The 21,243-nt window shown below is 39.7% G+C and overlaps 1 protein-coding gene across 1 annotated transcript in view; it reads left to right on the forward strand.

The window, feature by feature from the left end:
- Window positions 1–21,243, forward strand: part of LOC102806136 (uncharacterized) — an 82,505-nt gene continuing 61,262 nt past the window's right edge. Inside the window, exons 1-2 of the mRNA XM_085501543.1 lie at window positions 1–107; window positions 19,706–19,947. Of these exons, the coding sequence (XP_085357669.1) occupies window positions 19,714–19,947 (234 nt within the window). The 5' untranslated portion in view covers window positions 1–107; window positions 19,706–19,713. The remainder of the gene's footprint in view (window positions 108–19,705; window positions 19,948–21,243) is intronic.

Genomic DNA, 21,243 nt, shown 5'->3' on the forward strand with positions numbered 1-21,243 from the left:
GTGACTTACTGGAAAAACCCTCTGCTACGGTTGCGTCGTTTTTTCCCGGAAGTGATCGGGCTCATCATAATTTTCACTCATTTTCAAGTCAGTGGGCACATGCACAGGTACAGTTGCCATTCTATCATGTTGATTTGCAATGTTAACGTCGTTAATTTGCGCTCATGCTGTTTTTATGTAATTTCCCTGAAACGTGACGTTTACTCAGTCTTCATCATGAACCGTCACTCAAATCAATTTGCATTGCGCCAACCGCCTGTCTATCTCGAGTTCCGTTGGGAAGGCGGTCTTAGCCAGACATCAAAAAGCTCAAATATTTCCTACTTGATGGCGCCGTTGAGTAAGACTTTGTTCCCAGACGAGTCGCCTTCACCACATTCAGTCTTGACCTTTTTGATTGTCGTCTGAACGACGCGCGATCATGAAAACATTATGAACTTCGAATGAATACAAATTAATATATGAGAATGCGTATGATAACCAGTAGTGAGGTGTAGTTTTCTTTGTTATCACAGAATATCGGATGCCAAAGATAGCTTTTATTGACATTTGACTTTTTAAATGAGCGTAAAATAATAATAATAATAATAATCAAATTTTATTGCATCCTTACAATATTTCTTTTGGTAAAAAGCAATAAATATATCCGTACACAACACAATTACAATACAATATAAATAGATACGTTAAAGTTTTCTGTATTCCATGGCTTTAAGTAGATAGGTCCCCATACATTTAATTGCCTTGGAGTCCTTGTTGCTCATCAAAAATATAAAATTACTCAATTTATCTCCTGCATTAGTTAATGTAATTTCTGTGAGCAATTCATGTCTAATATGTTTGTACCGATCACATTCTAAAAGGAAGTGAACTTCATCTTCTATTTTATTTTGGGAACACAAATTACAAATTCTTTTTTCAATGGGAGTTTTTGGCTGTGTGTGCCTTCCTTTTTCAATAGCCAAACAATGGTTACTTGTTTGGAAGCGTGACATGCAGACTTGATGTTTTTTCGGAAGACAATTTAAGTATGACTCAAAATTATAAGTGTTTTTGAATTTTGCATATGTTCTTAGTTTTGTGTTTTCTTGATTGACATTCTGTTTCCAAAATGTAATATAGTTTTCTTTTAAAGTCTTATCAATGTTCTTTATATTCAAATCTGTTTTACTAGTTTGAATTCTTGAGTCAATAACTAAATTCTGAACCGATGAACACCATGGTAAATTGAATTTCATTTGTTCATAATATGCTTGTTTTGTAAGACATTTATCTGGAAGCCCTTGTATGCGTAACCAATACTTGATAAGGTTTTTCTTGGTGTCTATTAGTAATGGGAAACAGCCCAACTCTGCCCTACAAGCTAAATTATGAATTATGAACTTCGAATGAATACAAATTAATATATGAGAATGCGTATGATAACCAGTAGTGAGGTGTAGTTTTCTTTGTTATCACAGAATATCGGATGCCAAAGATAGCTTTTATTGACATTTGACTTTTTAAATGAGCGTAAAATGATGTCATGTTGAGAGTTTCACTTTCAGTGTGAGCAATTTATGGATCAAACAACTGAAGTCATCGGAAGTTGGGGGTTGGGGTTGGAAGAGTGTGACCAGTACATCTTTTTGAGGTGTCTTGTCTGTACATTTTTATTTTTCTTGAATGTGCCAATTTTTTCTTCTGTAAGCGCTGACATGCAATTGTTTCTCTTGTTGTCTAGCTTGCTTTCAACAAATCTTTCCAGCCAACCTGTCACTTTAAATGGTAAACCCTTTAAGGGTTGATCATTTAAAAATTAGGGGGAGGGGGAATTAATAAATTGCAAATTTTTTTTCCCACCAACATAGTCACAAACTTTTTTTTCTCAGCTCAACAGCCAGTAATTTGTTTTCTCCATGTTAAAGCGAACCTAAATGCGGCCTTAATTTATAGTTGTGTATATTGTAAACTGTATTCGAAATAATATTGCAGTGGTTTAATTTTGTTTTAATTATAACTGTAGCTTGGATAGGCATTTGAAGTGCTTGCCATGGAGGCCATTCATGGAGGGGAATAATTAACGAACGAACATATTTAACATCCGGGTACTTTTCAAAGCTATGACGTTTTAGTATCTGATTGCATTGATTTCGTATACGCCATTGTACATAGCCGTTCATGCTGCCAAGCATTGTGTACTATTAGTATAAACTCAACTTTTATATGCACAATGTGCTTTTTAAAACTTGGGTTAGAGCCTAATGTGTTTGAACCACAGTATTCTGAGAGGGAAAGCCCAATTGCGTTAAAGTACCGTACTTCCCCGATTGTAAGCCCCTCCCGAGTATGAAGCCCATCTCTATGTTTTTACTTGGTATTTATTGAGTTGAGAGCATTCACGATTATAAGCCCAGAGTGTTTTTACTGGGCGTCGACGATATTCTTTAAAATATGCGTGTAAAAGGTGTGTTTCATTTCATAATAATGGTGATTGGCATGTTAGTTTGGTTCATGCTTTTAGTTTTATGAGAAAACTCGCATTAATTTCAAGTTCAGAGTGCATGGCGAATGTACACAACGTGATTCGCATCGTTTCTATTCTGTCATTTACTCAGGATGAACATCGATGTTGCACTTCTGGAGTAATCCATATTTGAGTAGTAGCCTTCGAAAAGCCAAAAATGTGATCGTCAAGGCATGTACCTGGTTATTGGGCATGGTTTACTTTGAGACTAAGGCCTAAAGTTTGAACGATGAGACATGTTGGCGACCGAGAAAGGTGTTTAAAGAGGCACCTGCCAGTTAAGCTTAATTTCACAACAAATTTACTTTCTGGATTAAAATAACAATGGATAACAAAAGATAGATTAACGATGTAAACAACATAAACAATAGTGTCCCATGATTCTTTGGTGCAATCCATGGGATTGAGCGGTTCCCCTTTAAATTCTTCCTCCACACTCAGTTTACCCACGGTTACTATTAACCGTCGTTTATATTTCGGAAATTGCGAATCGCCAGTTTTTAGGGAAAAATATCATCGTTTTTTTGTTGCAATCAGTGCTACAGATCGCATTTTAACATTGCGGTAATTCACTTCCGCACTGCGCTAAAAAATCATCGTCAATAATCGGAAAATTTCATCATTACGACACATCATTTTGATTGGTTAATGAAAGACATGACCTGTTATGTCAAAGGAAGTTGTTCCAGGTCAAATCGTGCTGAAAAACCTCATGGTGAAAAATTGTTTTGCGTCGAGAGTTTGCGTACGATCGAAAACATACCAAAACGAAGATAATGATAAATGCCATCGTCCACTGTTTCCTCACAGACCCTACCCATTATTTCACCGTAAATTCAGACGGTATGTAAATCGTATTGTAATAAAATGTGTGTGTTTTTTATGAACATGTTTGTTTCTTCATTGTAAGTATCGTTCAAATCAATGACGCATTTTGTTTTCAAAAATAAGTATTATTTTCCCGAGCCCGGCGTGGTGAACGAATATTTTTTTTGGATAATTTTTCGTTGTTTGCAAGATGGTTACAGGGTTTAACCCCAAAACAAAATCATTTTTTCTGAGTTGGTCCTCGAGTACAAGCTCATCCCTTACTTTTCCTTTACGTGTTCATGCCTCCGGGCTTATGATCAGGGAAGTACGGTATACTGTGACGATTCAGATCAGTCCAGTGTCAGTGAGTGATGAGAGTATATCGTCGACGATGCCCCTTGTTCGGATGAAAGTTTTATTTCAAATTACACGGAAGTCTGTGAACAATCTGCTTGGTGTTCCTGTGACACTTGTCCCATGATTTGCCAGTGCAGCCCCGTGAATACATGGACGAAAATGTTTCCACCACCACCCTATGAACTCAAGATTGCATACTCCAGCATCCATACTTTGAATAATTTGCACGCTGCACAGTGCAGTACTGGAAACAGCATTTATTAGACAGACAAAAAACAAAACAAAATGCCTGTCTCAATCAATCGCACATCCATAATGTTTGTATGTTGATATGCTTGTAAAAGTCGAAACAACCTAGACTAGAAGTCAATTCACCAGTCCAGCCAGCTATGGCTCCCTAAGTTGCTTATATTTAATCAGATACTATTTCGTCATCATGCTTTGTTACCTTACCTGTTTATACCTCATGAGGGCGTTTTTTGATGGCAAGATGGCGCGAACGGAAGTCCTTCGCAGGTTTATGGTTTCTCATATTTAAATCATCATAACTCTAAAGATAATCATTTTTTTTAATTTTTTTTTTCAAATTTATAATCAATATACATAACTTGATAAATACAAACACCAAAATGGGCTCTATTTAGTTCCCCTTTAAGAGTGATCAACCTTTTTCCCCCTTTTCCTATCACTCATGAACAACATTATTCTGAATCTAGCCATCTGATTGGCTGAAGCAAGGTATTATATCTGGCACTAGATGCAACTGTGATTCTGGATCAAAACTGAATAAATTGGCTTAAATACCTAACTGAATCAAGATCACATGACTGTGAGCATCAATCATAGTGTTTGTGAGTGTATATTGTTCAACTGATTACAAAACCTGGTATAAGTATTACCAGAGGTACATTACTTGGGATTTGCAACTACGGTGACATGATACCAAGATCTTGTTACAATCTCGCTCTCGCATAAGCGTTCTAACTCAGAAAAATGCGAATGGGCATGCCCGAGGTAACTAGGATACTGGAATGTCCAGGTGGATCAAAATAGCTGCCCACGATATGACGGATTACGAGAACTATATTTTCTGTACATTTTCAATGTATTACATTTTTCACTATGATAGTGGCAAGAAAAGTTTTATTTTTTCATTACAAACCTTGTCAGAAGGTCGTAGCCTCAGTCTTGCTATCTACGAGACTTGAATGGGATCTTGACATGATGTCACCATACAGTACTATGCGAGTTGCAAACCCCAAGTAATGTACCTCTGGTATTACCGGGTAATACAAATTACTATTATACATTGTCACTGTAACGCCATAAGTTATAGCGTGCTGTAATTTTGCGGAATTGCACTGGGTATTTTCATCCTACCATATTAGGAAACGCAAATTCCAAATATGGAATGATTAAGTGCGTAATTGTCCTCTAATAATAAAAAACAAACATGGCTGCCACCAAGGTTTGACCAGACACCACACAAAGAAGTTCACTAAATCTGTTCTAAACGTTTTGGATTTCGGCATTCCCATAATGTATTCCTGGGAGGAACAGATGTACAGTACGCTGTACTGTCTTCGTGCATACTTTGCAGTATCCTGATGTAATAACCTCATATTATTGCCAAAAAACATTGTCACACATTTTGCAAGAGAACTTCCTATGATGAATTGCTGCATACCATTCTAATTCAACATGCGACATCAACAACACATCTATTGTTCCTACTCGCCGGGCTTGTCATCTGTTTATCAATCAGAGTATATATACAAAGAATACAGAAAGCATTGTATTTTTAATTTTTTTTGCTTTGTTTATGTGTGGAAATAATGTATGGTTGGTTATTACTACTACATATGTAGTTCTTGATATAAACAGCTTTGTAGCATATTTCTAGTATGAGCATGTTGTAACAAAGTTATAAACGATACACTGGAGTAGCATAAATTAGCTTACATTCAGTTATTATCTATCGTGATTTGATTTGTATACCGTACTTCCCCGAGAATAAGCCCTTCCCCGAGTATAAGCCCACCCCTCTGTTTTTAGACATTCAATAATAATAATAATAATAATAATAACTTTATTGCATCCTTAGAAATACAATGTTTCTATCAGTTAATAGCAATAAAGATTAGTTGTGATAACTACTACTACAAAAAAGAAAGTTAGTTGTTAAAAAAAAAAAAAAAAGATAAAGCAAGTGTTACATATCAAATGGCATTTTTATTTCTTGATTGAAATGCATTATGAATATAGTTGCCAATCTTTTTTATTATTACATCATCTTTTGAAGTCATCAAGAAATCAATGAGTTGAAGGCATCCCCGAGAATAGGCCCAGGGTGTTTTACCGAGCATCGATGACATTTATTAAAATATGCATGTAAAAAGTGTTTCATTGCATAATAATTGTGATTGGTACTGTAGTTTTGTTCCTGTTTAATTTCAGAGTGCATGGCGGGCGAACATACGAAACATGGTTCAAATCTTTTCTATTCTGTTATTAATTACTTATAATTCGGTCTCTGTTCGTCCGTGCGTCTGTGCGTCCATCCGGAGTCATATCTCAGAATCTCTTGGACCGATTCTGTTCATTCTTTGCATGTGCCTAGTACTTTGTGGGACATATGCACATGCAGTGGTTTAGTGATTCGATTCAAAATATCTGACTGGCAGCCATCTTGTTTTTTGAAAATGTTGTATTTTGGGCATGCTTTGTCAGTTTTCATTCAAACTTGGTACATAGATTATACATGTTAGGATACATGTCCATGACGATTTATTTCACAATTGGATAAAAGATGGCTGACTGGCAGCCATCTTGTTTTTTGAAAATGTTGTATTTTGGACATGCTTCGTCAGTTTTCATTCAAATTTAGTACATTGATCATACATGTTAGGATAAATGTCCCCAACCATCCGTGAGTTCTTGAGTCTGTCTGACCATCCGTCCGTGTGTCTGTGCTTCAGTCTGAACAGAGTCATATTTCAGAATCCTGTGGACCGATTCCGTTCATTCTTTGCATCTGTTGTATACGCCACTTGGAACTCAAGTTTCAAGGACACGTTCGCGACAACCTCTCCGCTTTAATATGACAAGCACAAAAAGAACTTTCAAAAATTTAACGGGGAATGTGTCATTTTCAATGACTTGTTTACTCAGGATGAACCACGATGTTGCAATACTGAAGTAATCCATATTTCTTTTGTGTAGTAGTTTTAGAAACGCCAAAAATGTAATCATCAAGTCGTGAAACCTGGTCATTGAACATCGTTTTACTTTTCTGAATAATCGTGTCCATTGAGACATTTTGTGAATGGGGTGTGAACTATTCTTCGACATGACTTGTTGGCAACCGTGAAAAGTTTAAATACTTCCTCCACCCTCAGTTTACCTTTCTAAAATTCGAATCAGCAGCTTTAGGGAAAAAAGCATTGATTTTTGTCGAAATCTGATCACATTTTAACATTTCGGTAATTCACTTCCGCATTGCGTTGAAAAAATTACTTTGTCAATAATCAGAAAACTTTGTCTGTACGATACAGCATTTTGATTGGTTAACGAAAGCTGTGACCTGTTAGGTAAAAGTTGTTCAAGTCAAATCATGATGAAAAACACCATGGCGGCAATTGCTTTGTATCGAGAGTTTGCGCATCATGATCGAAAACAAATTACTATTATACATTGTCACTGTAACGCCATAAGTTATAGCGTGCTGTAATTTTGCGGTATTGCACTGGGTATTTTCATCCTACCATATTAGGAAACGCAACATTCCACAACGAAGGTAATGATAAAGATCTTGCCTTCGACTGTTTTCCCACAGACCTTACCATTTTTGCACCGTAATTCAGACGGTATGTAAACCGTATTGTAATAAAATGTGTGTATTTTTATGAACATGTTTGTTTCTTTATTGTAAAAAGTGGCGTGGAAATCAAAAAGACGTAATATTTCTCCGAGACTGGGGCTGTGAAAGAAAAATGGTTACAATTTTAAACCCCCAAAAAATGTTCTTTTCTGAGGGGGTCCTTAGTATAAGCCCACCCATATTTTACATGTTCAGGCCCCTGGGCTTATACTCGGGGAAGTACAGTATATACAGAGCAGCTAAATATACATATTCTGTCAATGAAAAGGTCATGAAATACCATGCCAATGTATTGTTGGTTGAGTTGGAAATGATGTCATAATGACATCATATTTCAACAGTGTCAATAAAATATATTGTATTTTTTGTATTGTTGGTTGAGTTGGAAATGATGTCATAATGACATATTTCAACAGTGTCAATGAAATATATTGTATTTTTTGTATTGTTGGTTGAACAGAGTTGGAAATGATATCATAATGACATCATATTTCAACAGTGTCAATAAAATATATTGTATTTTTTGTATTGTTGGTTGAACAGAGTTGGAAATGATGTCATAATGACATCATATTTCAAAAGTGTCAATAAAATATATTGTATTTTTTTTTCACCAGAAAATATACACAATATTAATTACATCCTTGATTTGTATAACAAAACATAAGCCATTAAAGTTCGTAGACATATTTGGATTTGCAAATTCATTGTTTTCATTCAATATTTCTATTTACTAACATTTCTTTTCAAAATACAAATTATGTACTTTACAATGTTATTTCTGAATATATTTTATCCCCAATAGAATTGGCTTAAAACATGAAACTAGAAGGTTTCTATGAAATCTATTTATTTTGCTAACTCAATTTTCAGTGCAAATCTGATGGTTTTTGTAGGCAGAACATCAACGTCAAGCAGTGAGCCTTTGTTCTTCTGAATTTTACGAATGATGCCTGCCAAAATAATGTAAATTATTTCAGTTGTATATTTTATATTCTTAGAAAATCATTTTACTAAGATTACTTATAAATATATTTTAATGTTTATCACTAATTGACACTAATTGTGGTAATTTTAAAATACTAATTTATTTCATCTCTGCAGAAATAGATATCGCAATGATTATTATTCGGTTTAGTTTCAAGTATTACTGCCATATATACTGCTGATGGAGAATACAAATAAACATTGTATAATGTAACACCTTTTGCATTTTTGCACATTTAATAGTGTGAATGGCTAATCTTGATGGTATCTTGTCCTCTCTTGACATGAACTTTGACATGATGGTCTGATTCTCTGCTCTAATGAAAAGCCTATATTCTAAAAAGTGCATGCCACATATATTTTTATTTATTCAATTTTATCCTTTTATACATTTTCTTTGTTTTGTAAATTTTCACTGCAATTGTATTCTATAATAATATTATTTTGCGTTAACTTTACCCTGATCGCTTCCTGACATTTAAATTTCCAACAAATGAGATTAGGTATATTTAGTATCTTATATTTCTGCAAAACTGGTTGATTCTATTTTGAAGAGGGTCTTTTAATAGGACAATCTGAAAACAAACAATAAAATGCCTCATCTGGCCAAAAGGTACGCACATTTATTTTTCTTTAGGAGTGATTGTAATATCAGTCTCTAGGGAAATGATATGAAACCGTTTATGATATTTGTATTGGCTATGATGTCATTGTGACTGAAATGAGTACTCTAGTTTCTAAAGACAGATGTATGTTGCCATTTTGTATGTTGAAAGTTATTTATTAACCTTAGAGGGCAGTATGTAAATTTGTACCCATTTGTGACAGTCTTGCGTCTATTCTACTTTTTTTTACATGTCTTTTTTATGTTCTAAAATATCCATTGATCTATGTATAAATGTTGAAATGACCCTTACCGGTAATTTATGCCATTGTGTATATTACATCATAAGAATTACTGTGCCAATGCCTAAATGTCATTTCATGTACTAAATATAAATGATCCGATAAACTTTGTGGAGTGCCAACGACACCCCTGAAGTTACCGGACAAACAGCTCACAGCATATCATTTCTTATTAGCTCCATGATATCACTTACATCATCAACTCCGTAATTATATAAACATACCCAGAGTTTGAAAAAAAACAACTTGGGATTAACACCTTGCATTTGTATAAACCCATAGCTGACAGTCATTTTTATCAGTCAAAACGACTGTCTGAATCATGCTATCCCACAGCTTTTACGTGGAAATCACACTGACATCGCTCCAAACTTGTAAATTAACATTGAAATTGTATTGCGGATATATTCAGGTTTATGTACGACATGAAAATAAAGCACCACAGGCGTTAAGATTGCCAAAAAGCGTGATTTTGCGGAGCACCTCAAAGCGATGTTTCATTTGCATACTGAAAACTGGTGGCCATCTTTCCTTTTATATATCCGGACCCACAGTTTAATGGTTCTGATATATCTCAATTACCAAATGTTGATTTTGATGAAACTTGTTGCATACTATAATGCTCCAGGCTAATGCGCAAATTTGATTAGGTTTAAATCCATGCATATTGATTACCTAATTTGCATGATAATTGGTAACTATTATCTATAGAACACTTATCAAACAATATTTTATTCATTGTTGTTATTGAGCACTTTATTATTCCATGTATACATATGCTTTTTAAATAATCTAAGATCATGGCAGTACTGTAGTGGTGTGACGTGACATCAAAGATCATGGCAGTACTGTAGTGGTGTGACGTGACATCAAGGATCATAGCAGCACTGCAGTGGTGTGATGTGACATCAAAGATCGTGGCAGTACTGTAGTGGTGTGATATGACATCAAAGATCATGGCAACACTGCAGTGGTGTGATATGACATCAAAGATCATAGCAGCACTGCAGTGGTGTGACGTGACATCAAAGATCATGGCAGCACTGCAGTGGTGTGATATGACATCAATGATCATGGCAACACTGCAGTGGTGTTATATGACATCAAAGATCATAGCAGCACTGCAGTGGTGTGATGTGACATCAAAGATCATGGCAGCACTGCAGTGGTGTGATGTGACATCAAAGATCATGGCAGCACTGCAGTGGTGTGATATGACATCAAAGATCATGGCAGTACTGCAGTGGTGTGATATGACATCTAAGATCATGGCAGTGCTGCAGTGGTGTGATATGACATCAAAGATCATGGCAGTACTGCAGTGGTGTGATATGACATCAAAGATCATGGCAACACTGCAGTGGTGTGATGTGACATCAAAGATCATGGCAGTACTGCAGTGGTGTGATATGACATCAAAGATCATGGCATCACGGCAGTGGTGTGATGTGACATCAAAGATCATGGCAGCACTGCAGTGGTGTGATATGACATCAAAGATGGCAACACTGCAGTGGTGTGATGTGACATCAAAGATCATGGCAGTACTGCAGTGGTGTGATATGACATCTAAGATCATGGCAGTACTGCAGTGGTGTGATATGACATCAAAGATCAAGGCAGTACTGCAGTGGTGTGGCGTGACATCTAAGATCATGGCAGTACTGCAGTGGTGTGATGTGACATCAAAGATCATGGCAGTACTGCAGTGGTGTGATGTGACATCAAAGATCATGTCAGCACTGCAGTGGTGTGATATGACATCTAAGGTCATGACAGTACTGCAGTGGTGTGATGTGACATCAAAGATCATGGCAGTACTGCAGTGGTGTGATGTGACATCAAAGATCATGGCAGCACTGCATTGGTGTGATGTGACATCAAAGATTATGTCAGCAGTGCAGTGGTGTGATATGACATCAAAGATCATGGCAGCACTGCAGTGGTGTGATGTGACATCAAAGATCATGGCAGCACTGCAGTGGTGTGATATGACATCAAAGATTATGTTGGCACTGCGGTGGTGTGATGTGACATCAAAGATCATGGCAGTACTGCAGTGGTGTGATATGACATCTAAGATCATGGCAGTACTGCAGTGGTGTGATATGACATCTAAGGCCATGGCAGTACTGCAGTGGTGTGATGTGACATCAAAGATCATGGCAGTACTGCAGTGGTGTGATATGACATCAAAGATCATGGCAGTACTGCAGTGGTGTGATATGACATCTAAGATCATGGCAGTGCTGCAGTGGTGTGATATGACATCAAAGATCATGGCAGTACTGCAGTGGTGTGATATGACATCAAAGATCATGGCAACACTGCAGTGGTGTGATGTGACATCAAAGATCATGGCAGTACTGCAGTGGTGTGATATGACATCAAAGATCATGGCATCACTGCAGTGGTGTGATGTGACATCAAAGATCATGGCAGCACTGCAGTGGTGTGATATGACATCAAAGATGGCAACACTGCAGTGGTGTGATGTGACATCAAAGATCATGGCAGTACTGCAGTGGTGTGATATGACATCTAAGATCATGGCAGTACTGCAGTGGTGTGATATGACATCAAAGATCAAGGCAGTACTGCAGTGGTGTGGCGTGACATCTAAGATCATGGCAGTACTGCAGTGGTGTGATGTGACATCAAAGATCATGGCAGTACTGCAGTGGTGTGATGTGACATCAAAGATCATGTCAGCACTGCAGTGGTGTGATATGACATCTAAGGTCATGACAGTACTGCAGTGGTGTGATGTGACATCAAAGATCATGGCAGTACTGCAGTGGTGTGATGTGACATCAAAGATCATGGCAGCACTGCATTGGTGTGATGTGACATCAAAGATTATGTCAGCAGAGCAGTGGTGTGATATGACATCAAAGATCATGGCAGCACTGCAGTGGTGTGATGTGACATCAAAGATCATGGCAGCACTGCAGTGGTGTGATATGACATCAAAGATTATGTTGGCACTGCGGTGGTGTGATGTGACATCAAAGATCATGGCAGTACTGCAGTGGTGTGATATGACATAAAAGATCATGGCATCACGGCAGTGGTGTGATGTGACATCAAAGATCATGGCAGCACTGCAGTGGTGTGATATGACATCAAAGATGGCAACACTGCAGTGGTGTGATGTGACATCAAAGATCATGGCAGTACTGCAGTGGTGTGATATGACATCTAAGATCATGGCAGTACTGCAGTGGTGTGATATGACATCAAAGATCAAGGCAGTACTGCAGTGGTGTGGCGTGACATCTAAGATCATGGCAGTACTGCAGTGGTGTGATGTGACATCAAAGATCATGGCAGTACTGCAGTGGTGTGATGTGACATCAAAGATCATGTCAGCACTGCAGTGGTGTGATATGACATCTAAGGTCATGACAGTACTGCAGTGGTGTGATGTGACATCAAAGATCATGGCAGTACTGCAGTGGTGTGATGTGACATCAAAGATCATGGCAGCACTGCATTGGTGTGATGTGACATCAAAGATTATGTCAGCAGTGCAGTGGTGTGATATGACATCAAAGATCATGGCAGCACTGCAGTGGTGTGATGTGACATCAAAGATCATGGCAGCACTGCAGTGGTGTGATATGACATCAAAGATTATGTTGGCACTGCGGTGGTGTGATGTGACGTCAAAGATCATGGCAGTACTGCAGTGGTGTGATATGACATCTAAGATCATGGCAGTACTGCAGTGGTGTGATATGACATCAAAGATCATGGCAGTACTGCAGTGGTGTGATGTGACATCAAAGATCATGGCAGTACTGCAGTGGTGTGATGTGACATCAAAGATCATGTCAGCACTGCAGTGGTGTGATATGACATCTAAGGCCATGGCAGTACTGCAGTGGTGTGATGTGACATCAAAGATCATGGCAGTACTGCAGTGGTGTGATATGACATCAAAGATCATGGCAGTACTGCAGTGGTGTGATATGACATCTAAGATCATGGCAGTGCTGCAGTGGTGTGATATGACATCAAAGATCATGGCAGTACTGCAGTGGTGTGATATGACATCAAAGATCATGGCAACACTGCAGTGGTGTGATGTGACATCAAAGATCATGGCAGTACTGCAGTGGTGTGATATGACATCAAAGATCATGGCATCACTGCAGTGGTGTGATGTGACATCAAAGATCATGGCAGCACTGCAGTGGTGTGATATGACATCAAAGATGGCAACACTGCAGTGGTGTGATGTGACATCAAAGATCATGGCAGTACTGCAGTGGTGTGATATGACATCTAAGATCATGGCAGTACTGCAGTGGTGTGATATGACATCAAAGATCAAGGCAGTACTGCAGTGGTGTGGCGTGACATCTAAGATCATGGCAGTACTGCAGTGGTGTGATATGACATCAAAGATCATGGCAGTACTGCAGTGGTGTGATGTGACATCAAAGATCATGTCAGCACTGCAGTGGTGTGATATGACATCTAAGGTCATGACAGTACTGCAGTGGTGTGATGTGACATCAAAGATCATGGCAGTACTGCAGTGGTGTGATGTGACATCAAAGATCATGGCAGCACTGCATTGGTGTGATGTGACATCAAAGATTATGTCAGCAGAGCAGTGGTGTGATATGACATCAAAGATCATGGCAGCACTGCAGTGGTGTGATGTGACATCAAAGATCAAGGCAGTACTGCAGTGGTGTGGCGTGACATCTAAGATCATGGCAGTACTGCAGTGGTGTGATGTGACATCAAAGATCATGGCAGTACTGCAGTGGTGTGATGTGACATCAAAGATCATGTCAGCACTGCAGTGGTGTGATATGACATCTAAGGCCATGGCAGTACTGCAGTGGTGTGATGTGACATCAAAGATCATGGCAGTACTGCAGTGGTGTGATATGACATCAAAGATCATGGCAGTACTGCAGTGGTGTGATATGACATCTAAGATCATGGCAGTGCTGCAGTGGTGTGATATGACATCAAAGATCATGGCAGTACTGCAGTGGTGTGATATGACATCAAAGATCATGGCAACACTGCAGTGGTGTGATGTGACATCAAAGATCATGGCAGTACTGCAGTGGTGTGATATGACATCAAAGATCATGGCATCACTGCAGTGGTGTGATGTGACATCAAAGATCATGGCAGCACTGCAGTGGTGTGATATGACATCAAAGATGGCAACACTGCAGTGGTGTGATGTGACATCAAAGATCATGGCAGTACTGCAGTGGTGTGATATGACATCTAAGATCATGGCAGTACTGCAGTGGTGTGATATGACATCAAAGATCAAGGCAGTACTGCAGTGGTGTGGCGTGACATCTAAGATCATGGCAGTACTGCAGTGGTGTGATGTGACATCAAAGATCATGGCAGTACTGCAGTGGTGTGATGTGACATCAAAGATCATGTCAGCACTGCAGTGGTGTGATATGACATCTAAGGTCATGACAGTACTGCAGTGGTGTGATGTGACATCAAAGATCATGGCAGTACTGCAGTGGTGTGATGTGACATCAAAGATCATGGCAGCACTGCATTGGTGTGATGTGACATCAAAGATTATGTCAGCAGAGCAGTGGTGTGATATGACATCAAAGATCATGGCAGCACTGCAGTGGTGTGATGTGACATCAAAGATCATGGCAGCACTGCAGTGGTGTGATATGACATCAAAGATTATGTTGGCACTGCGGTGGTGTGATGTGACATCAAAGATCATGGCAGTACTGCAGTGGTGTGATATGACATAAAAGATCATGGCATCACGGCAGTGGTGTGATGTGACATCAAAGATCATGGCAGCACTGCAGTGGTGTGATATGACATCAAAGATGGCAACACTGCAGTGGTGTGATGTGACATCAAAGATCATGGCAGTACTGCAGTGGTGTGATATGACATCTAAGATCATGGCAGTACTGCAGTGGTGTGATATGACATCAAAGATCAAGGCAGTACTGCAGTGGTGTGGCGTGACATCTAAGATCATGGCAGTACTGCAGTGGTGTGATGTGACATCAAAGATCATGGCAGTACTGCAGTGGTGTGATGTGACATCAAAGATCATGTCAGCACTGCAGTGGTGTGATATGACATCTAAGGTCATGACAGTACTGCAGTGGTGTGATGTGACATCAAAGATCATGGCAGTACTGCAGTGGTGTGATGTGACATCAAAGATCATGGCAGCACTGCATTGGTGTGATGTGACATCAAAGATTATGTCAGCAGTGCAGTGGTGTGATATGACATCAAAGATCATGGCAGCACTGCAGTGGTGTGATGTGACATCAAAGATCATGGCAGCACTGCAGTGGTGTGATATGACATCAAAGATTATGTTGGCACTGCGGTGGTGTGATGTGACGTCAAAGATCATGGCAGTACTGCAGTGGTGTGATATGACATCTAAGATCATGGCAGTACTGCAGTGGTGTGATATGACATCAAAGATCATGGCAGTACTGCAGTGGTGTGATGTGACATCAAAGATCATGGCAGTACTGCAGTGGTGTGATGTGACATCAAAGATCATGTCAGCACTGCAGTGGTGTGATATGACATCTAAGGCCATGGCAGTACTGCAGTGGTGTGATGTGACATCAAAGATCATGGCAGTACTGCAGTGGTGTGATATGACATCAAAGATCATGGCAGTACTGCAGTGGTGTGATATGACATCTAAGATCATGGCAGTGCTGCAGTGGTGTGATATGACATCAAAGATCATGGCAGTACTGCAGTGGTGTGATATGACATCAAAGATCATGGCAACACTGCAGTGGTGTGATGTGACATCAAAGATCATGGCAGTACTGCAGTGGTGTGATATGACATCAAAGATCATGGCATCACTGCAGTGGTGTGATGTGACATCAAAGATCATGGCAGCACTGCAGTGGTGTGATATGACATCAAAGATGGCAACACTGCAGTGGTGTGATGTGACATCAAAGATCATGGCAGTACTGCAGTGGTGTGATATGACATCTAAGATCATGGCAGTACTGCAGTGGTGTGATATGACATCAAAGATCAAGGCAGTACTGCAGTGGTGTGGCGTGACATCTAAGATCATGGCAGTACTGCAGTGGTGTGATGTGACATCAAAGATCATGGCAGTACTGCAGTGGTGTGATGTGACATCAAAGATCATGTCAGCACTGCAGTGGTGTGATATGACATCTAAGGTCATGACAGTACTGCAGTGGTGTGATGTGACATCAAAGATCATGGCAGTACTGCAGTGGTGTGATGTGACATCAAAGATCATGGCAGCACTGCATTGGTGTGATGTGACATCAAAGATTATGTCAGCAGAGCAGTGGTGTGATATGACATCAAAGATCATGGCAGCACTGCAGTGGTGTGATGTGACATCAAAGATCAAGGCAGTACTGCAGTGGTGTGGCGTGACATCTAAGATCATGGCAGTACTGCAGTGGTGTGATGTGACATCAAAGATCATGGCAGTACTGCAGTGGTGTGATGTGACATCAAAGATCATGTCAGCACTGCAGTGGTGTGATATGACATCTAAGGCCATGGCAGTACTGCAGTGGTGTGATGTGACATCAAAGATCATGGCAGTACTGCAGTGGTGTGATATGACATCAAAGATCATGGCAGTACTGCAGTGGTGTGATATGACATCAAAGATCATGGCAGTACTGCAGTGGTGTGATATGACATCTAAGATCATGGCAGTGCTGCAGTGGTGTGATATGACATCAAAGATCATGGCAGTACTGCAGTGGTGTGATATGACATCAAAGATCATGGCAACACTGCAGTGGTGTGATGTGACATCAAAGATCATGGCAGTACTGCAGTGGTGTGATATGACATCAAAGATCATGGCATCACTGCAGTGGTGTGATGTGACATCAAAGATCATGGCAGCACTGCAGTGGTGTGATATGACATCAAAGATGGCAACACTGCAGTGGTGTGATGTGACATCAAAGATCATGGCAGTACTGCAGTGGTGTGATATGACATCTAAGATCATGGCAGTACTGCAGTGGTGTGATATGACATCAAAGATCAAGGCAGTACTGCAGTGGTGTGGCGTGACATCTAAGATCATGGCAGTACTGCAGTGGTGTGATGTGACATCAAAGATCATGGCAGTACTGCAGTGGTGTGATGTGACATCAAAGATCATGTCAGCACTGCAGTGGTGTGATATGACATCTAAGGTCATGACAGTACTGCAGTGGTGTGATGTGACATCAAAGATCATGGCAGTACTGCAGTGGTGTGATGTGACATCAAAGATCATGGCAGCACTGCATTGGTGTGATGTGACATCAAAGATTATGTCAGCAGAGCAGTGGTGTGATATGACATCAAAGATCATGGCAGCACTGCAGTGGTGTGATGTGACATCAAAGATCATGGCAGCACTGCAGTGGTGTGATATGACATCAAAGATTATGTTGGCACTGCGGTGGTGTGATGTGACATCAAAGATCATGGCAGTACTGCAGTGGTGTGATATGACATCTAAGATCATGGCAGTACTGCAGTGGTGTGATATGACATCAAAGATCAAGGCAGTACTGCAGTGGTGTGGCGTGACATCTAAGATCATGGCAGTACTGCAGTGGTGTGATGTGACATCAAAGATCATGACAGTACTGCAGTGGTGTGATGTGACATCAAAGATCATGTCAGCACTGCAGTGGTGTGATATGACATCTAAGGCCATGGCAGTACTGCAGTGGTGTGATGTGACATCAAAGATCATGGCAGTACTGCAGTGGTGTGATGTGACATCAAAGATCATGGCAGCACTGCATTGGTGTGATGTGACATCAAAGATTATGTCAGCAGTGCAGTGGTGTGATATGACATCAAAGATCATGGCAGCACTGCAGTGGTGTGATGTGACATCAAAGATCATGGCAGCACTGCAGTGGTGTGATATGAGATCAAAGATTATGTTGGCACTGCGGTAGTGTGATGTGACATCAAAGATCATGGCAGTACTGCAGTGGTGTGATGTGACATCAAAGATCATGGCAGCACTGCAGTGGTGTGATATGACATCAAAGATCATGGCAGTACTGCAGTGGTGTGATGTGACATCAAAGATCATGGCAGCGCTGCAGTGGTGTGATGTGACATCAAAGATCATGGCAGCACTGCAGTGGTGTGATATGATATCTATGATCATGGCAGTACTGCAGTGGTGTGATGTAACATCAAAGATCATGGCAACACTGCAGTGGTGTGATATGACATCTAAGGTCATGGCAGTACTACAGTGGTGTGACGTGACATCAAAGATCATGGCAACACTGCAGTGGTGTGATATGACATCTAAGGTCATGGCAGTACTACAGTGGTGTGACGTGACATCAAAGATCATGGCGACATTGCAGTGGTGTGATATGACATCTAATATGGCAGCACTGCAGTGGTGTGATATGACATCAAGGTTCGTGGCAGTACTGCAGTGGTGTGATATGACATCAAAGATCATGGCAACACTGCAGTGGTGTGATGTGACATCAAAGATCATGGCAGAACTGCAGTGGTGTGATGTGACATCAAAGATCATGGCAGCACTGCAGTGGTGTGATATGACATCAAAGATCATGGCAACATTGCAGTGGTGTGATATGGCATCTAAGATCATGGCAGTACTGCAGTGATGTGATATGACATCAAAGATCATGGCAACATTGCAGTGGTGTGATATGACATCTAAGATCATGGCAGCACTGCAGTGGTGTGATATGACATCTAATATCATGGCAGCACTGCAGTGGTGTGATATGACATCAAAGATCATGGCAGCACTGCAGTGGTGTGACGTGACATCAAAGATCATGGCAGCACTGAGGTGGTGTGACGTAACATCAAAGATCATGGCAACATTGCAGTGGTGTGATATGACATCAAAGATCATGGCAGCACTGCAGTGGTGTGATGTGACATCAAAGATCATGGCAGCACAGCAGTGGTGTGACGTGACATCAAAGATCATGGCAGCACTGCAGTGGTGTGATATGACATCAAAGATTATGGCAGCACTGCAGTGGTGTTATGTGATATCAAAGATTGTCAAAGATTTTTTTTTATCAGTACCTGCATTTACTGTGTTTGCTTGTTCAGTCTGAAAGTAACACTGAAATCAAAGAAAATATTTTCCCGAATAGCGGTATGAGACAAAATCTGCTTATGAACTGGCCAATTAATTATGCGTTGTATTGTAATTCTCTTGTCAGATTAAGATATGGAACAGGATGTGCTAGAATATTTACAAGATCAGCGACATACGGTCACATCCAAAGATATACAGCAATCACTTGGATTGACACAAGGAGAACTTAATTTACACTTACATAGTTTGGAACACAGTGGCAAAGTGGAGCCTGTGCAAATATCGCCACCAACATGGAGATTGCGACCAAGACACCCAGCATTGACTCCTCTTTCATCAGTGGGACGAAAGAAACGAGGGAGAAAAGTGAGTATTTAGCATTCAGTTAAAATAAATATTGTATTCCTGGTATCAGAATTCATAGAAGGCACTCATCTGCATATGAGAATCATTTGGCTGCTAATATGCAAATGAGGTAAAATAGTTCTTTCCAAATTTGAGTTTTCTTGAATTGTCACAGTACATTTTTGACACTGTATTGTTGAATGTTTTGGTTTGTATATTTGAATATTAAGACATCCAACGGTGCATTTTTTCACATACAAGTGTACTATAATTATGTCAATTAAACAGATGTCCATGTGATAATTTTCAGTGTTTTTACGGCAAATACTTTCACTTTGCTCAAGAAACTATGGCTGCAGGATACACTGATGAAACTAACTTGCATTCACCACAAACATTATAAGCAAGGTGATGAAGGCCACGACACACTGATCAATGCCCACATATTACTGGAATAATAGTAATATATAATCCTGACATTTAGATGTGTAAAACTCTTAATGAGAGATCATCACTGTGGGTTACAAAATCAATCACTTTTGAAATCAAATATTCTCACTGCAATATCATAAGTAATTATTTTACAACCAGAAATAGGAGTCAAGCTGTTTGTTTAAAATACTAGATTAGGGAAGAGTAGGAAATCAAACGGACGGTGCACCGCGGTCATTACCGCGGTGGTGGTGGGTGCTCACTGGTCGACCGCATTTTATGCAAATTTATGCATAGATTCCCTGACGCCGGCTGACCGCGGTTTTCCGCGGTGGGCTCGCACAGCAATTCACACTTATTGTCAAGACCATTAATGAACACAAAGAACTGATAAATTATAAGGATCACAAAGTTCTAATGAAAAATTAAACCAGTTTGGCTGAGCCAAAAGCTAGGAAACTCGTCTATAATAGTTGACATTATTTTATTTGCCTGAGCCTTGGAATAAAATCACAAAACGATCCAGAAAGACGTAGAGATCAACATAATATAAAATATGATCGCATTATTTTGTGAATATATATCATGCATGGTCTCAGAAAATGTTTAGAAAGATTAATGTTTCGCGTAGACCAAATATAATCACGCATAAGTATAAATTCAAAATGTTTTAATACATTGGTGAGAGGTCGCATTTACGTGAACAAGAACATGCACTAAGAAGGAAAAGCAAGCCAAAGTCGAAACGGGGTGTATCATGGACTTGGTACAACATGCGCTGTGACAATTGAGTGATCGTCGACATCATTTTGGGGCACAATTGAACTTCAAGTACGTTGCGAAACTTGCTACGCGGCGATGCTGACATCAAGTGTGTGTTGACCG

Source organism: Saccoglossus kowalevskii, chromosome 7 (genome assembly GCF_978046115.1).
Source record: "Saccoglossus kowalevskii chromosome 7, keSacKowa6.1, whole genome shotgun sequence".
NCBI classification, from domain to species: Eukaryota; Metazoa; Hemichordata; class Enteropneusta; family Harrimaniidae; genus Saccoglossus; species Saccoglossus kowalevskii.